The sequence below is a fragment of the Telmatherina bonti genome (genome assembly GCF_933228915.1).
Source record: "Telmatherina bonti genome assembly, chromosome: 8".
Taxonomy (NCBI): domain Eukaryota; kingdom Metazoa; phylum Chordata; class Actinopteri; order Atheriniformes; family Telmatherinidae; genus Telmatherina; species Telmatherina bonti.
This window is the reverse complement of record NC_136626.1, coordinates 28762793-28780599: the sequence shown is the minus strand read 5'-3', so window position 1 is coordinate 28780599 and position 17807 is coordinate 28762793. Positions and strand designations below refer to the sequence as shown.

The 17807-nt window shown below is 41.0% G+C and overlaps 2 protein-coding genes across 2 annotated transcripts; one reads left to right on the top strand and one right to left on the bottom strand.

Annotated features, from left to right (window-relative positions):
- Positions 1-1771: 1771 nt before the first annotated feature.
- pfas (phosphoribosylformylglycinamidine synthase) lies at positions 1772-12429 on the top strand (the record flags this gene model as incomplete). Its single annotated transcript, XM_079245692.1, has 27 exons — positions 1772-1892; positions 2071-2206; positions 3224-3329; positions 3420-3600; positions 4639-4744; positions 4854-4994; positions 5100-5224; positions 5341-5469; positions 6553-6690; positions 6870-6998; positions 7112-7185; positions 7271-7427; positions 7531-7592; positions 7689-7850; positions 7971-8207; positions 8296-8526; positions 8675-8855; positions 9711-9794; positions 9996-10151; positions 10390-10509; positions 10604-10749; positions 10835-11042; positions 11140-11231; positions 11308-11422; positions 11507-11656; positions 11748-11888; positions 12116-12429. 27 exons carry the CDS (start codon positions 1772-1774, stop codon positions 12427-12429), a joined length of 3942 nt encoding a protein of 1313 aa, XP_079101818.1.
- Positions 12430-13074: 645 nt separating this feature from the next.
- On the bottom strand, positions 13075-15334 carry LOC306759943 (E3 ubiquitin-protein ligase RNF170; the record flags this gene model as incomplete). Its single annotated transcript, XM_079245691.1, has 5 exons — positions 13075-13400; positions 13858-13972; positions 14061-14134; positions 14871-14979; positions 15314-15334. 5 exons carry the CDS (start codon positions 15332-15334, stop codon positions 13075-13077), a joined length of 645 nt encoding a protein of 214 aa, XP_079101817.1.
- Positions 15335-17807: the final 2473 nt, after the last annotated feature.

Here is a 17807-nt window from a genome sequence, read left to right as displayed (position 1 = left end):
GTATAAATATTGATATGCATTAAAAAATAGCCTATTTAGATTACATAATCACTATAAATACATTATTATATATTTTTGTTAATACGTCAGACAAAAATATGATGCAATAATTAAATTTTTTTCAGCCTCTTCTCCAGGACTTAATGTTAAAATCTTAGAAATAAAAAAGGCCTTGATATATATCATCCCACTAACTTAAAAATAAAAATAAAGACCTCTGGTGCTGTTTGAAAGGCTTCTCTGTTAAGGAAAAGAAAAAAATCAAAATGAACATTTTTACATATAAATCCATCTTCTGTTTTTAAAAGTTGTTTAATGCAGTAAAGATCAGATGAAAAACCTGTAACATGTTGCGTCCCAGATGATGCATTCACGGCCTTCCCAAACTTTCCCGAAATGTACAAGAATCTTACCCCCAAATGTTTCCTGTGCGCATGCGTCAATAAGTTAGAGCGGCACAGACACACGTGAAGGCTCCATCCATCCTACCCTGACAATCACTGACCACAATCAACCCAAACCAGTTCCCTGTTCTTCCAGGCGGGACTACAAGTATCCTTAGGAGTCCACGGAGGAGCTTAAAGATCACTTTCAGCCTGAATACGCGTCATCTGCTGAAGCTGCTGCACGTAAGTTAGCTTTCTGCTAACTATCTTCAGTTTGCAAACAGAGAAAACAACACGGGAACTTGACACTATCAGGACAACTGAACCTAAACGCAGCAGACTTACACACTGAAATGGATTTGCTGTGCCATGCCACACTTTGACGAATTATTAAGAAGCTAAATCTTCCGTGTTACTGCTTATGAAAGTTGATCATATGTTGAATCAATCACAGTGATAAAGAGGCGTCTTTATGTTGAACTTTGCTGAAAGAGGCAAGGCACTAACAGAAAGCTCCTGACTGGAGTGTGTGACCTCCTACATGCAGTCACTGAAATAGTAAGGAGGTGTGCATGCAGTTGAATGAGTTTATCTTGGACCCTGAAATAAATGAGCCATGAAACTGACACAGTTATAGAACAATGAAACCATGTGTGATCAGATTGTGGATGGCATTTATGACATTTTTATTTATTTATTTAGTGATGAAACAACAAAGTGTGTTCAGTGAGAGGCTTCTTCAGGTCCGCTGTAAGACTGAAAGATACAGAAGATCATTCAAGCCATCAGCCTCCAGAACAAAACCTCCTCAAGTTAATTATTATCAACTACAATATTGAATTTCCCTTTGGGATTAATAAAGTATTTTTTCATTTCATGACAGATGAAGAAATAAATGTACCCCTAACTCAAGTATTATGAATTTGACTTTTTATAGTTGTTGGCTTTAATATGGTTTTTATTTTAAAGAATAGAAAACAACACAATTCTTCTTCTGCTATAAAATGTACTTTAGTTGCATGTCTAGATGAGTTGGCGACCAATCCCCCCTGATGGTCTTTCACTATGGTTAGGAATCTGAGTACCTTTGTGCAGCACTGACACTAATCTGGCAGATCTGTTATAAGATAAAAGACCAACAGATGAGGTCACGTTGACAGCACATGCCTCATCATTGAGTTGTATTGAACAGATCTGGAGTCAAAGGTTGACCTCAGTCAGAAGATGAGAAAATGCTCCTTAAACTTTTTTATCACAATTGACCTTTGGCATCTTATTTATTGACCTACTACTATAGATGCAGTTGATTCTTATTGACAGATGATATCAGAAATTTATGATCTTTGATTGATTTTAATAACGTGACGTCTTTCTCTCCTTTAGTCATGGCTGTAGTGAGGTTCTACAGTAATGAAGCGCCGAACGGGCGAGCATTACAGAGAGCAGCCAAGCTCTTCCCACATCTGTCAATCAGAACCGAGCTATGCTACAATGTGGAGCTGACAGGTGAGTGTGCTTCTCCCAGCTGCCTCTACTTAAAAACGTGGGCAGTTTGGACAACAGGACTGCTGTAAAGCAGGATAAATTCACTGTGTTGCCTCAGGCTATTCTCTTGCTCTGTCACAAAGCTTTTTTTCATTCTTCTCTCCATGTTCTTATTATTTTCCACTGAACTCTGCTGCAGGCTCTGAGACTCTTGATGCTGAGCAGAAGAAGGTTCTCCTTTGGCTGTTTCGTCCTCCCCTGCAGGCAGAGCCTCTGTCTGAGAAACCAAACCTCACCGAGGGCAACGAGGAGAAACTGGTGGAGATTGGACCCAGGTATTGCTTGTTTACTTGCCTGTGAATGTTCACTTCTGACAAGTCGGATTTTTAGGGTTTTGAATTGTCCTCACAGACATATTGCTTATAAATGACATCTGCACAAGTCTGAAGAGACTGCATGTTCTTGACTATCAAACAGGGAGAAACTGAGCATCCTCCAGGACAATTTGGCTCATAGAAACCAGTCATTAACAAGGTTAAAGCAATTAGTTAAATATGAACGGTCATAAATAGTAAAAAATGTTAAATTTTGTCCTTGAGAATTTATATTCAATCCTAAATAGTAGGGGTGGGAAAATCGAATTGGAAAATCGAATTGAAAAATCGAAAATCTGGATTTTTTTTGCTTCACAATTTTAAAATGGATTTTTTTGTTAAAAAAAATCCTTTTTTTTTTTTCTCCAAAAAATAAAAATAATCCAATATAAATTTTTTTTGTCATTTTTATTGTTTTTATTGTTCTTTTTACTTGTCTTCTGGGGTGTTAGAGCAGCAGAATGATGATCTGGCTACTGTGGGGGTTTTTTTCTAATGGAAATCAAGAAAAATTACGAGCAAAAAAAAAAGTTTCATAGATTTATTTTGTTTTTAATCTACAAAAATCAGCAATATCAAAGAATTGTGAGAATCGCAATTTAAATTGAATTGGCATCCAAAGAAAGCGGAATCGAATTGAATCGGGACACAGCCCTACTAAATAGCAATTAAATGTAATGTCTTCATATGAAGTGAGACTGGGGGTTACAAAAGCAACATGAATATTCATCCAGAGATGTCAATGTGGTCCGACATCCCAAAACACAAAGCCAGGACTCATGAGAAATTATTCACATTTCAGTTTCAGTGAAATAAATTTAAAAAAAAAAAAAAAAAAAAAAAAAAAAAAAAAATATATATATATATATATATATATATATATATATATATATATATATATATATATATATATATATATATATATATAAAAATATATATATATAATTTTTTTTTTTTTTTTTTTTTTTTTTTTTTAAGGTTAAACTTCTCCACTGCCTGGTCCACTAACGCCGTGTCCATCTGCCAGAGCGCCGGCCTCAGCGCCGTCACCCGAGTCGAGCTGTCTCGCAGGTTTCTCATCAAGGTGTGGAAATAATTCATGGGAGCTCTGATTCAGACTTGTTTATCATTTGAGCTTCACGCCTCTCAAGCGACACATCTGTCTCCTCTTTAGCCCAAAAATGGAGAGGATGATACAAAGAAACTGATCGAGTGTCTGCATGACAGCATGACGGAGTGTGTCTATCACCATCCCATCACATCTTTCACCGTGGAAACCAAACCGCAGGCAGTGTTTGAGGTGGACATTCTGGGAAAAGGCCGTGCTGCCTTGGAAACAGCAAATGATGACCTGGGTGAGATTTTCCCGGCTACCTCCATCTCTTCCCTTTACTGCTTTTACATTTCCTCCTCAGGGTGAGACTCTGAGTATTTAATGGACTGTTTTCTGTGTCTCTTCTCTTTCTTGATGCTTCCTCTCGGTTATGCGGCTCTCTGTAGGTACACTGTGTGTGTGCTGAAGGAGGTCATAACGTCACATGATGCATGACAGCATCACTAAGCTGGTTAAGGTCACAGGACAGCAGCGATGCTGCTGATTATATGACACGTGCGTTTGATTCTCATTCTCAAATCAGCTTTATAAGAGTGTGTGTGTGTGTGTGTGTGTGTGTGTGTGTGTGTGTGTGTGTGTGTGTGTGTGTGTGTGTGTGTGTGTGTGTGTGTCACTAACATAATAAAGCTGCGATGAAGTTTGTTGAGTGGAGATCAATTCTAACTTGGAAACATGCGGAACTGGTTGACTAAACTCATTTTTAGCTCTTTTTCTGTCTAATGGATCAAAACTGTGAATAAATGTAGCTTACATGCACCAGTGGAGAGTGTTTTTTCAGTGCTGGTGATGGTGGTCTCTTTATATAAACAGGTTCTGATTGACACCAGCCACAGTGACAGAATGTGGTGTGTGTACTGAGCAGTTCATGCTCTGCTTCTTAACTAATCATTAATATTCACAAACGGGTCCTATAAACAAGATTCATTAGACTGCAGGTTTTGTAAGCTGCACCACGTTCTCCTCGCGAATTGAGGAGAAAATTAGAAACGGTGTCTCCTTGAGCATTGATTGGACCATCAGAGTTTGCTTCCCCGGTGAAACAAGGTCAGTCACAGAAGAGAAATGATCAAAAGTAACTTTGAGTAATGATCAGCTTATATTAACAGTGTGATGAAATGATCCGGTTCATGTACACACAGGGTTGTTTATGCTTCGTTTTGGAGCATGTAGATGTTAATGTGTGTGATGATAAATGAAAATGCTTAATAATACTGTTTTCCTCCTGCCTTGAGCTTTTTTTCTTTATTTAAGGCTGTTTTGCGTGGTGTGTTTGCTGCAGGTCTGGCCTTTGACTCCTGGGATCTGGACTACTATACATCAATGTTCCAGAGGATTAAAAGGAACCCCACCAGCGTGGAGTGTTTCGATCTAGCCCAGTCCAACAGGTGGGGGGGGTTGTCTGTACTGGGCAAATTAGCAGGACTGCTTTGTGCGGTTTGTTTTTCCTTTTTCTTAATAATTCTTTGATGCTTTCTTTGCACATTGGTGTCCCAGCGAGCACAGCCGCCACTGGTTCTTCCGGGGGCGGATGGTGATCGACGGGCAGGAGCAGAAGGAGTCTCTTTTCAGCCTCATAATGGGCACCCAGCAGCACAGCAACCAGAACAACGTCATCAAGTTCTGCGACAACAGCAGGTGATGTTAGAAATGGCACAGCCGCTGGCAACTGGATGTGATTTTCATTTCTAATTTATTTCCCTCTCTGCACTCACTCTGTGTGAAATTTGTCTGTGTTTCCAGTGGTATAAAAGGCCGTGAAGTTGAGTGCATTTATCCAAAAGACCCATCCGAAGCGAGCCCATATGAGACGCGGCGCTCATTACGACATGTCATTTTCACTGCAGAGACGCACAACTTCCCAACTGGTCAGAACACAACCCCCCTCCCTTCTCCACCACCCCTCCACAAAAAAAAATAAAAAACACCAAGCATTTTGCTTGTTTAAACACAAGATGATGATGTTTGTGAATGGACTGCGTAGGTGTCGCTCCGTTCAGCGGTGCCACCACGGGGACCGGAGGCCGTATCAGAGACGTTCAGAGTGCTGGACGAGGAGGGTACGTCATTGCTGGAACAGCAGGATACTGCTTTGGAAACCTGCACATACCAGGTCAGACAATGAGAGCATGTAAAGTGGGTCAAATCAAAATGTAATGATTATATTTGTTTTTATCAAGATTTTTCATATAAAAGATCAAACTGAAATAGTATTTTTTTTTTAAACGATTTTCTGGATGAAAATTTATATGAATGATTTAAAAAAATTGACAGAAGAAGATTAATATGAAACTATTTAAAAACATAGCATATAATAATGAGGTCACAGCCTTAAAACTAAGTAGTCGGATCTCTAAATCATTTCTAAAACATCAGAGTAAGGAAGCTGACTGAGACCCTGCCAGTGCATTAAGTTCAGTTTAATTTTAGAGGATTCTTGCGGTGATCAAATGGGAATGAAGCAGCTTTTAAACTGGTTTTTCTCTAAAACAAGTAGATGTCTGGAAATATTTCTGAAAAATCACTGAACTGATCTCAAATCATCCAGAATTAAGAGGTCACTGAGACCCCAACTTCAGACTTTATCTGGGCTGTCTGTTAATACCCAACATTCTCAAATCAGCTTTATAAGAGTGTGTGTGTGTGTGTGTGTGTGTGTGTGTGTGTGTGTGTGTGTGTGTGTGTGTGAGTGTGTGAGAGAGAGAGAGACCGTGACCTGCTGACTGATCTGTTAGTCAAAATAAAAAATGTTGTAGCGTAACTATCTTTAGGTTTCCCTGATAATTATATTTTTGTTGGTCCCGTAAGACTTGTCTGTATTGTTCATTAGCTGTCCAGGTCATGGAGATCCTGAGTGTTTGAACAAAAGGCAACAAAACTTCTTTTCCTTGTTTCTTAAAGACGTTCCACCTCTCACAAGACTTCTTTAAAACTCTGGTGGGAAGTTATAGACTTGTACTTTGTGTGTGAGTCATTTCTCATTAAGCGCACTGTGACCTCGTGACAAGAGATAATCGAGGTAGGACCTTCTGTCCACAGATGATGTACCCCACCCAGAGCATGTGTGTGTGAACAATATTGATCGTTATCCAAAATAATCTGCCAGGCACTTCCACCAAATGAAAGACGTGCTTTTAATGAAGATGCTGCACGGAAAAATGTTCTTTAAAAAAACCCACAATTTTCTCGCTGTCAGGATACGAGCTTCCCTGGGAGTCAGAGGGAGTGGGGTGGGAGTATCCCTCCAGCTTCGCCCCACCCCTGCAGGTTGCCATCGAGGCCAGTGATGGAGCGTCGGACTACGGCAATAAGTTTGGAGAGCCTGTCTTGTCAGGTCTGAAAGCTCACTGTTACATTTCCTGTTGTTTTAATGATGCATGTTAGTCAAAAGTGGCAACCCAGAATGATCAATTCACCTTCACTTTTACAGGAAATGCTGATGAATTCTGCTCCATTCATTGTTTTCTTTTTGTTTTTTTTTTGTTTTATTAAATCATGCTGTGACCTGCCTAGGTTTTGCACGCTCTTTTGGCATGCGGCTGGCTAACGGTGAGCGGCGAGAATGGATCAAGCCCATAATGTTCAGCGGCGGTCTGGGGTCTATTGAGGACACGTATGTGAAAAAAGAAGAGGCAGAGACTGGTAATGCTTAAACTTAGCTGATATGATCTGATCTGATTTTAATCAAGCCCAAAGCTATATTTACATCAATCCGTGTCTCACTGTCTCTTTGCTTCGCTGCTCTTGTCGATCAGGAATGGAGGTGGTGAAGATCGGAGGGCCGGTGTACCGCATTGGTGTGGGAGGAGGAGCGGCTTCTTCTGTTGAAGTAAGAGTGCTACAGTAAATCACGCTGACAGCTAGTAATGATACTTTTTTTTTTTAGCATTTATAAATGCATCCTTGGGCTGTAGGTGCAGGGGGACAACTGCAGCGACCGGGATCTGGGGGCAGTCCAGAGGGGAGATGCTGAGATGGAGCAGAAGATGAATCGTGCGCTCAGGGCTTGTCTAGAAAGAAGTGATGGGAACCCAGTCTGCAGTATCCATGATCAGGGAGCAGGAGGAAATGGTACCAGAAATGGATTTATTTAGATTTAAACTAAAATAAAAAATTAAAAAAATTAAAAAAAAAAAAAAAAAGATTACAGCTAAGAGGCTGATTTTGTCTTCAGGTAATGTTCTTAAGGAGCTGAGCGAGCCAGCCGGGGCGATCATCTATTGCAGTAGGTTCAAGGTAATCGGCAGATAAAAACGACTAAAAGTTTTGTTTCTATTTGCAAAATATTTGCTGATGTGTTTTGATTTTTCTCTTGAATCTCTTTCTGTGCAGAAAGGTGACCCTACGCTGAGTGTGCTGGAGCTGTGGGGGGCAGAGTATCAGGAGAGCAATGCCCTTCTGCTGCGTCCATCAGATAGAGCCTTCCTGGAGAGGGTTTGTCAGAGAGAGAAGTGTCCTGTTGACTTTGTGGGAAGCATCACAGGAGACGGCAAGGCACGTGTCACCGATCTGCGGTTATTTGCTGCTTGGGTTGGAATCCTATGCAATGCCCCATAGAACGGGTTTGCAGATCAACAAGTGTGTTCATCTCAGTGGAATTTCCTCCCCCCCCAGATTGTGCTGGTAGACGATGATGGAGGCAGTGACCATCTGGCTGACCGGTCGCGCCATCCTGTCGATCTACAACTGGAGTGGGTTCTGGGGAAGATGCCACAGAAGGAGTTTAAGATGGAGCATCACGCCCCGACCCATCAGCCGCTGTCTCTTCCTGCTGAGCTGACGGTCAAAAACGCCCTGCAGCGTGTTTTACGTTTGCCGGCTGTGGCCTCCAAACGCTACCTGACCAACAAGGTTTGTGTGCGCTATATCACAGTCTGTCGACATGAATTTGACCAGACACTTTGTGATTGTCCCTGTCCTCGCTCTGTCCTTTGGTCAGGTGGACCGGTCTGTGACTGGGTTGGTTGCACAGCAACAATGCGTCGGCCCCCTTCACACCCCGTTGGCTGACGTGGCTGTCGTTGCTCTGTCACCGTTCGGCCTGGAAGGAGCAGCAACGGCTATTGGGGAGCAGCCAATTAAAGGGCTGGTTTGTCCTGCAGCAGGGGCTCGCATGGCTGTAGGAGAGGCTCTGACCAATCTGGTGTTTGCCAGAATCACAGAGCTGAAGGTGGGCTCTGTTACTCCCAAATAACTACACAATATAACATGTTAGCCCAGTTAAATGAACAACATACACCTTTATCCCTGCTTAACTCTGCAGATCAAACTTCTGCAGATAATTTTTTAAAAGATATTTCCTTGTATTTATGTTTCAGGATGTGAAGTGTAGTGGTAACTGGATGTGGGCTGCCAAGCTGCCTGGTGAAGGGGCATGCTTGTGGGAGGCCTGCAAAGCCATGTGTGAGGTCATGGGTCAACTGGGAGTGGCCATTGATGGGGGCAAGGACTCTTTAAGTATGGCAGCAAGAGTGGGGAAAGAGACTGTCAAAGCTCCAGGTACTCTCGCTGTCTGTGTGTGGGTGGTTGGGTTTGTAGCGTTCATGTTATTAAAGTGGAACTATTCTGTGCATTTCAGGCTAATTTATTTTTATTTCTGAGACCAGAAGGGCTGGGATTGATCAAGTTATTGTCACAAATTGCTGTATTTACTTCAGACCGACCCTCTCTGTTGGCTGTCAGATCAGCCTGTGGGCAAAACGAGTGGATTGAGACTCTTCCACATTAAGCCCCGCCTCCTGCCAGATATAAATTGCCACTGATTGGTCAGCTGCCACTGCACTACATCGGGAGCGCGCACCGCAACTGCTTTCGCCGTCATTGTAACATCTCATAAACAAAAGGATTAGGCTAATATGAACTCAATAAAAAAAAAAAACAGAATACAATGTCAACACATAGCATACAGCCCTACATGTTGGAACCTGAATCAGACCCTGAAAACGAAGTGGAAAACAGCAACCCACAGCAACGAATGCAGCAGGATGTCTCTCTTTGGTAAACTCACCAGCCATCGTTGGAAATAACTTTATCCGGCGTTTTCCACCCGCCTGATGTATTTGTACATGCCCTTGTTAACCAGTAGAAGGTAACCAATCACCGAACTTTATCCCCCGGGACGTCACAAGGATTTCCAAGTGGAAAAAACTCTTAAAACGACGCGTTTTTCGTCGCCATGGAAACCGAACGGAGAGAGCGCTGGAACTCAAACTCAAACATGCGTTTAGGTGATAAAAAAACAGTGCCGTTCACATGTCTGATGAGGATTCAACACTGTAACACTGTAGAAAGCTCAGAAAACTAGTAATACCATAATAGGACCCCTTTAAAGCTTTTGCTTTGCTTCTGTTCCAGGTGCTCTGGTTATATCTGCATACGCTGTTTGTCCTGACATCACTGCCACAGTGACACCTGATCTTGAGGATCCTGATGGGAAAGGTATGACAAACTCATCCAGATCGTCAAAACCCAGTCGTTCAGTATTAAGAAGTCCAGTTAGTAATGGCAGCAACTCCTTATTGAGCATAACTCCCTTTTTTTTTTTTTTTATTCCCTGCCAGCCTCACTTCACACATCTGTGTGTCTAACACATTATGCATCACACCAGCCTGCCTCTGACCTTTTCTTTTCTACATACAGGTGTGTTGTTGTGGGTTCCTGTCAGTCCTGGCCGTAACCGTCTCGGAGGCTCGGCCCTTGCTCAGTGCTACAGCCAGCTGGGTGACTGCTGTCCTGACTTGGACCAGCCTGAGTTACTGACTGCCTGCTTTAACACCACTCAGAAACTTATACAGGGTCAGTTTGTGAACCAGCTTTTTTTGGTTTGTCCTTCCTGTTCCTTTGCTACAACTTTCTACTGACAACACTGCCCCCTGGTGGTTTTACTGTGCATTTCAGCACATGATACATTTTTATCACCCACTGACCTGATTTTATCAGTCAAGCAGTTTTTAAGTTATCTTATCTTAAAATGACCTCTAGACATGACCCAAAAAAAAGGATCAAAGAGGAATGACTATTCATTTTGTTTCAGGATGTCTGCTCAGCGCGGGACATGACATCAGTGATGGAGGCCTCATTTCCTGCTTGCTGGAGATGGCATTTGCAGGAAATCGAGGGATTGACGTTGAGCTGTCCTCACAGGGAGCTGGAGGTTAACGAGTTAAATGCATTTGTTTTGTTTCCCTGCGATTTGTTGTCATTGCATAACGAACAACAGTTTTTGCTGCGTTTTGCCTCGGTTGCAGTCATGGAGCTGCTGTTCAGTGAAGAGCTGGGTTTGGTTCTGGAGGTTTCACAGAATGATCTGGACAATGTTTGTCAGCGGTACAGCGACGCAGGTGTCCAGTGCCATCGGATCGGCAGAACCTGCGGCTTTGGACCACAGGCTACGGTGAGACAGGCACAAACTTTCCCAAAAGCTTTTTCCTCTTTAGTTGTGTTGACTTCTGTTTTCTGTTCCCCTCTTCATCTCTCAGGTCAGAGTCTGTGTGGATGGACAGGAGGTTCTCAGAGAGCCACTGCCAGACCTCAGAGCCCTTTGGGAGGACACAAGTTTCCAGCTGGAGCGACTCCAAGCCAATGAGGTCTGCGTCAAACAGGAAGAGGAGGGCCTTGCCAAGAGGACGCAGCCATATTTCAAACTGAGCTTTGATCCTTCTGAAGCACCCATCATCAGCCAGATTAGTAAGACTACACAGATTGTAAAATGTGTTCTAACTACAGATTTTTATTTATCATACATCATGTCAAAATGTATGCAAACTATCGTCATGCTTTGCAGCTGCGGGGCCGCCACGAGTTGCTGTGGTCCGAGAGGAGGGCAGCAATGGAGATCGAGAGATGTCCGTCTCTCTGTATATGGCGGGCTTTGAGGTAATTAATGTTTTATATAGTGTCAATCGAGGCTGTGTTTCTGCTTTTCATGATCTAACCCTCTAATCATGTGTAGGTGTGGGATGCCACCATGCAGGATCTGTGCTCAGGCTCTTTAACCCTTGAGCCTTTCAAAGCAGTAGTGTTTGTCGGTGGGTTCAGCTATGCAGATGTCCTTGGCTCGGCTAAGGGTAAGTAAAACCACTTGTTTATTCAGGCACAGACCACTCAAATTATGATGAATATCTGTGTGACATTACATTTCTGTCATGCAGGTTGGGCTGCAACTGTTGCCTACAATCCCAAGGCCAAGGCTGAGTTTGATCACTTCCGGCGGAGAGAAGACACGATTAGTCTGGGTGTCTGTAACGGCTGCCAGTTGCTCGCTCTGCTGGGTTGGGTGGGAGAGGCTGAGGATGGAGCAGGTAGAAGCAGAACAAAAACCTGAAGTGGTATTTTTCTTCATCGTCGTCTTGCTTTGCATAATCTTTTGGTCTTTTCCTTATTTTTGGTCAGACTCTGAAGTGGTGCTGACTCACAACAGATCCGGCAGGTTTGAGTCCCGGTTTATCAGCGTTGGGATCCAGGAGTCCCCTTCCGTCTGGCTCAGAGGCATGGAGGGCTCTGCCCTGGGAGTCTGGGTTGCACATGGAGAAGGTAAAGTCAGAGCCATGTCATATCTGTAAAGAGAGAGTTTTGACAGATATTTGTGAGCTGGAACACTGAGCTGATTGCTGTAACTGAGCACACATGGGTTAGCTCGTGTGAAAGTTTTGATCTTGCACAAGAAATAGTTTTCCAGACTTATTTGTTACAGGACTGCATGTTCTGTTATCAGCTGCTGGGTTTGACATTGATCCACCAAAAACCTTTTCATCCTGCAGGTTTAATGCAATTCCGTAACGCCCAGGCTCAAGACCGAATTATCGCCAGTGGACTTGCACCGCTCCGTTACCTTGACGACAAGGGTCGCCCCACTGAGGAGTATCCCCTGAACCCTAACGGCTCTCCGCAGGGTATCGCAGGGCTCTGCTCTGGGGATGGGAGACACCTGGCAATGATGCCACACCCTGAACGCTGCACCCTTGCCTGGCAGTGGCCCTGGGCCCAGAGGGACCTCAGACCGTCTCTCACACCTTCACCCTGGCTGCGCATGTTCAAGAATGCCGCTGCCTGGTGTAGCAACATAGATTTATAAAACGCTGTCTATGTGACAGATGCTGTGAAAATATGGTGAAATACACATTTTTACTTCCTGTTGTACTTCTTTTTGGTCTTTACCTTTACCTTTAGGATTTAACGCAAGGAGGAGAGTTGATGACTTTTTCTTTAAATGTTTAGTTTTGTGAATTTAAAAAAAAAAAAAAAGCGAAGTAAAACATGCCAAAATTAAGCCTTCTTAGAGAATAAATATTTTTTATTTAAACAATAAAAACAAGTTTATACAATATCACATATTTACAGAGACAAAATCACAGTAGCAACAGGAAAAAGAGAGAATTAATAAAACCTGAACTGGTGTCACTTCTGTCCAGTCAACAGATGCAATTCTACATAAATCTGGATTAAAAGTGCCACAGCTCAGAACTTCTTGGATGCTGAACAGCATGCTGCATAGCTTTAACTTGTCGATATAACACTTGCATAAGGTCTGTAAACATTTACAAGCAGGCCTGAAGTCCACAGTCTGGGAGGCTCGGACACCTCCCAACTTCCAGCTAGCTGTGCCGTTGTCAATATTCTCGCACAGACTTATCCAACTACGCAAGTAGAGTAGAAATCCAGTAAAAGTACAAGTCGAACAACATACGCTGACACTGGCTGCATCCAGCTACACAGAGCTCTAGAAGACTCCCTGCGAGGTTGTTGCATTTGCAGAGTGTCTCCTCTCTGGTACCATTTGCTGGTTGATATTGATAACGCAGATGAGCACCAAAATGACCACCACCAGATCATCCAGGATGCCCAGCAATCTACAGAGGGAGGGGTCAGTTTCCAGGGGGCTCGATGTTGAAGACAAAGGCTCCACAGGAGGGGAGGAGATGGAAATGACAGTCCCCACACAGCACAAGGCAACCCGGAAGAGAAATAGCCACACAAGCCCTCCCATCGTCCCGATGGCGCGAGCCAGTAGCTGCAGAAGAAGGGGGGCGTCACAGAGGTAGTCCACTACCTGGTAGGGACAGTAAAGATTACAAGTCAGACTCAAAAACATGTCGGATCCATTCAGCAAAACAAATATATTCAAACATGTTTTAACATTTACAGTAAACATTAGTCCCCTTAAATGTTTTAAAAACAAAATGGTAATTACATCTATATAAAAATACCCCACCACTTCTTTTATTCACAATACAGGTTGTGATTCTGTGTGGGAAACCAAAAGGTTGCGTATTTAAAAAAAAAAAAAAAACCAATCTGCTTTCTGGGTGTGTTTCTGGGATGTTAACCGGATCCTTCTTTGTCTGATTTGGTTGCATAACAGTAATCCCCATTACCAAACCTATTATATGAGCAAGACTCCTCATCTTCCTTTCAATCTCACCTGATATTAAGCTCAAAACTTTAAAAGAAAGTTACACCCTCAGATCACTTTACACTCCCAGACGCAGGCACTGAACTTTACTGACCTTCCTTGGGGCTCCAGAATAACGTTTGTTGTAGTCTGTAATTTCCCCAAGAACTTCCTTCGACTGCTGGTCAGACCACGTCTCGTTAAACAGGTTACACAGCACGATGACCTATAAAAAACAATACCAGTATTTTTATTTCACGTCGTCACTCGGCGTGTGTTTATGATTTACAGGGAAATCATCAGGTGATCTGTACCTTCTGTCTGCAGAGAGGGCAGCTGATGGCGTCTAACCATGACCCATGTTTCCAGTAGGTTAGAAGACAAGAAGCTGTGGGATGAAATACAAAACTTATAACACTTCAGCATGATGACTAAGCAAAAAAAAAACAACAGCAAAATGGACATTGATTAAATGAAAAAAGATTTTTAAATTAAGTTAGACAAATAAGAAACCAGTAAAACAGCTGCATTATGAGGGCAATTGAGTGCTGCTAGAAAAAACTAACCTGTGACAATTATTGTCATGGTTAAGAGTTTATCTGTAGCATAAATATTAACTCCAAGTTAAGGAAATAGATATGTAATTTTAGGAAGAATAAAGTAAAGATTTTTGCAAAGCAAATACAACTGCTTTTTGTTTAGAATTATGTCAAAAATCTTTGAATTTTCATTCACATTTTACTGTAGATAATTAACTTAAATAAGCTTCTCAGGCACTGCTGTCCTTCACTCCACCATGTTTTCATCCTAACACTGCCTAAAGCTATCTTTGTTTTTATGCTCTTACAGGCACAATTCAAATCTCAAATTTTCAAAATGTTGCCAAACACTTAACAAACAACAACAAATGATAACTTGGACAAGATAAGTTCAAGCGTTATTGGAATTCAGCTTGACACTTGCTAAAAGCGATCTTTGATCATGTTCTACAAGTAGAGCTGAAGCACACTGAAGGACTCTGATATTAAAATATTAGCAAGTGGAAGAAGAGAGAAGATGAATCCACTCAGGGTCAGAAAAATGGGATAGTCTGTGATTGTGTGTGTGTGTGTGTGACATCATACCACAGAATAAATGGCCACAGTTAGTCTGAACTGGGAATCTGGCGGTCTGCAGGCAAACTGGGCAGTGCCAGTCTCGTCTGCTTGTGGACAGACATGACTGTGTAGATCCCTAAAGAGATGAGAGTTTAAGGATAAAAAAAATAATTAAGAATAATTAATGAATCAGAAAAGGAGCTGTCAAATATAAAAAAGAAAGCCAAAAAACAAATTAAAAAAAAAAGTTTAAATCCTTTTCTTTAGTGAACCAAGTAAAAAAAAAAAAAAAAAAAAAAGCACAACACACTTTCAGAGGCTTTATAACTGGTTATGGCTCAGAGCCATGGTTGTAAAAGATGAGGCCACTGTGGTTTGTTTGACATCACGTCTCACCACCTGTCTGTGACTCTAATAACAGCAGAAATTATCATCTCAAATGTACTTAGTTCTGCAGCCGTGACACTCACTTTATGACAGCTTGCATACATCGAGGTTGACTGCTCAGGTGTGTACACCAATGATATATATAACCCCTGGGGATCCTGACCCACTGGACCCTTTGAGTGTGGATGATTCAGCCTGAAACACAACGTGACATGATGACACTGATGAACGCACCATGAAAATAACTTTGTATATCTTCCAATCAGGAGATACCGACACATCACTAATGATTTGTGAGATAAGCTTGAGTGAGCTCAGCTCTTTTCTGTTTGTGGGTCACAGATACTGATGCTCTGACTACAGCAGTTTGACGGTTTGCCTAAGTGTGTTGCATTTATAAGTCAAAATTAGGTTTTCAAATTGGCTTTGAAAGCTAATAATAACATCATGACTCAAGTAATAGCATAGTGTATGTAATTTTATAGTGTTAATAACATTCCTGTTTGTATGTAATTTATGATAATAAAGACATAAATTTAATTGGAATAAGAATAAAAACAACTTGCTAATACTTTTTTAAAACATTTTTTAAATAAAAAAAAACCACAACTTGCTAATATTGAAGAAAACATTGCTATTCATAAATAGAACTTTTGAAAAATGCTTTATAATTGTTTCATATGTCCTTAAAGATGTCACAACTCAGATGTTTTGTGTCTGAGTATCAAAACAAACTTTCACCTACAATTTCCCTAACTTAAATGTACTTTAGTCTCTTTATGCACCTCATTGTTGGTCAAGAAAACATCTGAAAATGCAACTTACCTGGACTGATAGGTGTCTGGGCCACGTACAGCTCTAAACACAGCTGTGTTCAAAGAGTGAATGTAGTTGCTGTTTCTCAAGTGGGAAGTAAAATGCTACCTGACAGCATCACTTCTCAAAATAAATTGGAACTGCTTGTTAATGATCAACTACACCCTCCAATATCAGCTGGAATCGCTCTGCTTAAAGGGAGCGTTACCACAGAAGAAAAACCAATAAAGCTGTGCTTGATGGGAACTACAGCAAAACACACCTACTTCGCTTTACACCAGACTGTGGTCAGCTTGCAAACGGAAAGCATTCAGATTTTTTATTTCTAAAAATGAATAAGTATGTCCATTCATTCAGGTCACAGGTAAACCATTTGGGTCACATGACCAGATCAAAGGCAAGAAAGATTCCTCCCACGCTGTGTTTGGTAACATCTGAACTAGCCAATCATTTACCTAAAGTTTACTTTGCCAAAACCCTGTCCATATAATATTTCACTTACCATAAACGGAGTTGTGAAATCAATCACATGCAGTCTTATGGCTGTGGCTGTAAGCAAAGGATTTTTACTGAAAATATTAACAATTATCCTGATATTTACAAATAACACGCTTTAAATACCATTTTAAGCTTTCCCCATTTTCTTAAAACTTATTTGAGACTAATATCTTTTTGGATTCAGTTCACTGTTTTCCTCATGAATTAAATACACACATTACTGTACTGCTTTGTTAGTTTACTTAAAATATAAGAAAAAACTTTTCAGACCCTGTGTAATGTCCTCCAGACATTACACAGGGTCTGAGGGTCTGGAGGTCTGGGGCATCGTACTTCTGTCAGTGACCTGAGGCTTCACCAGACTTCAGTTGTGCACAAGTTGAATGAATAACTGGACATAATTGCAAAGCAAACAAGAAACAAATGAAATGCATAAAGTCTTATAGTTGTTTGTGTATATCGGAGTGAAAACCAAACCACATGGAGTGGAGAACTTTCTGGCAAGGGATACAAATATTTGTATTCACAGAGCCATGAACCAAAACTTTTTTTGGATCTAGTCTTGGATCTAGTTGCTCTGCTCCGATAAATCATGGAAGAAGACTGAGATCTTTGGATGTTATTCATAAGAATGTGTGTATACTGTGGAGATTAGAAGGAATAAACTAATTGCAGATTTATGACACACCAGCCAGACAGAAAGCATTCTACCTTAAAAAAAAAAAAAAGTACAGGAGATTCTAGTATATTTTTAAATGCCTTTTTAAAAAAAAAGAAAAGTGTATATAAAAAACAACTATGTAAAGCACTTTGTGTTGCTTTGTAGCATAAAAAAGTGCTTTATAAATAAATTTTAATTATAAATTTGAACCTGTTGCTGTTCATTTTTTAGACCACAAGAGACTAAATTCTAAGATTTGACAAAATAAAGATAAAGATCAAGATGCTTGTTTCTGCAAAAGACGATGAGTGACTTGTCAAAATAAAGAGAGAAAGATGAATGCAGAATAATATGGAATTATTTCAGTAAATATATCATTAAAAATCTCAGGATCTCAGGTAGGGCTAAAGATTCAAATTTCAAGCAGAACAACAGTACAACAAGGAAAATAATGATTTAAAAATAATAATAAATAGTAGTGAAAAGTGTTATTGTACAAAACAGATTTAAAAAATTGTGATATGCAAAGTAACTTGAAAGTTTCACTAATTTATTTTTTAAAATTATATAAAAAAAAACCCAATGAATTCATTCTATTATGC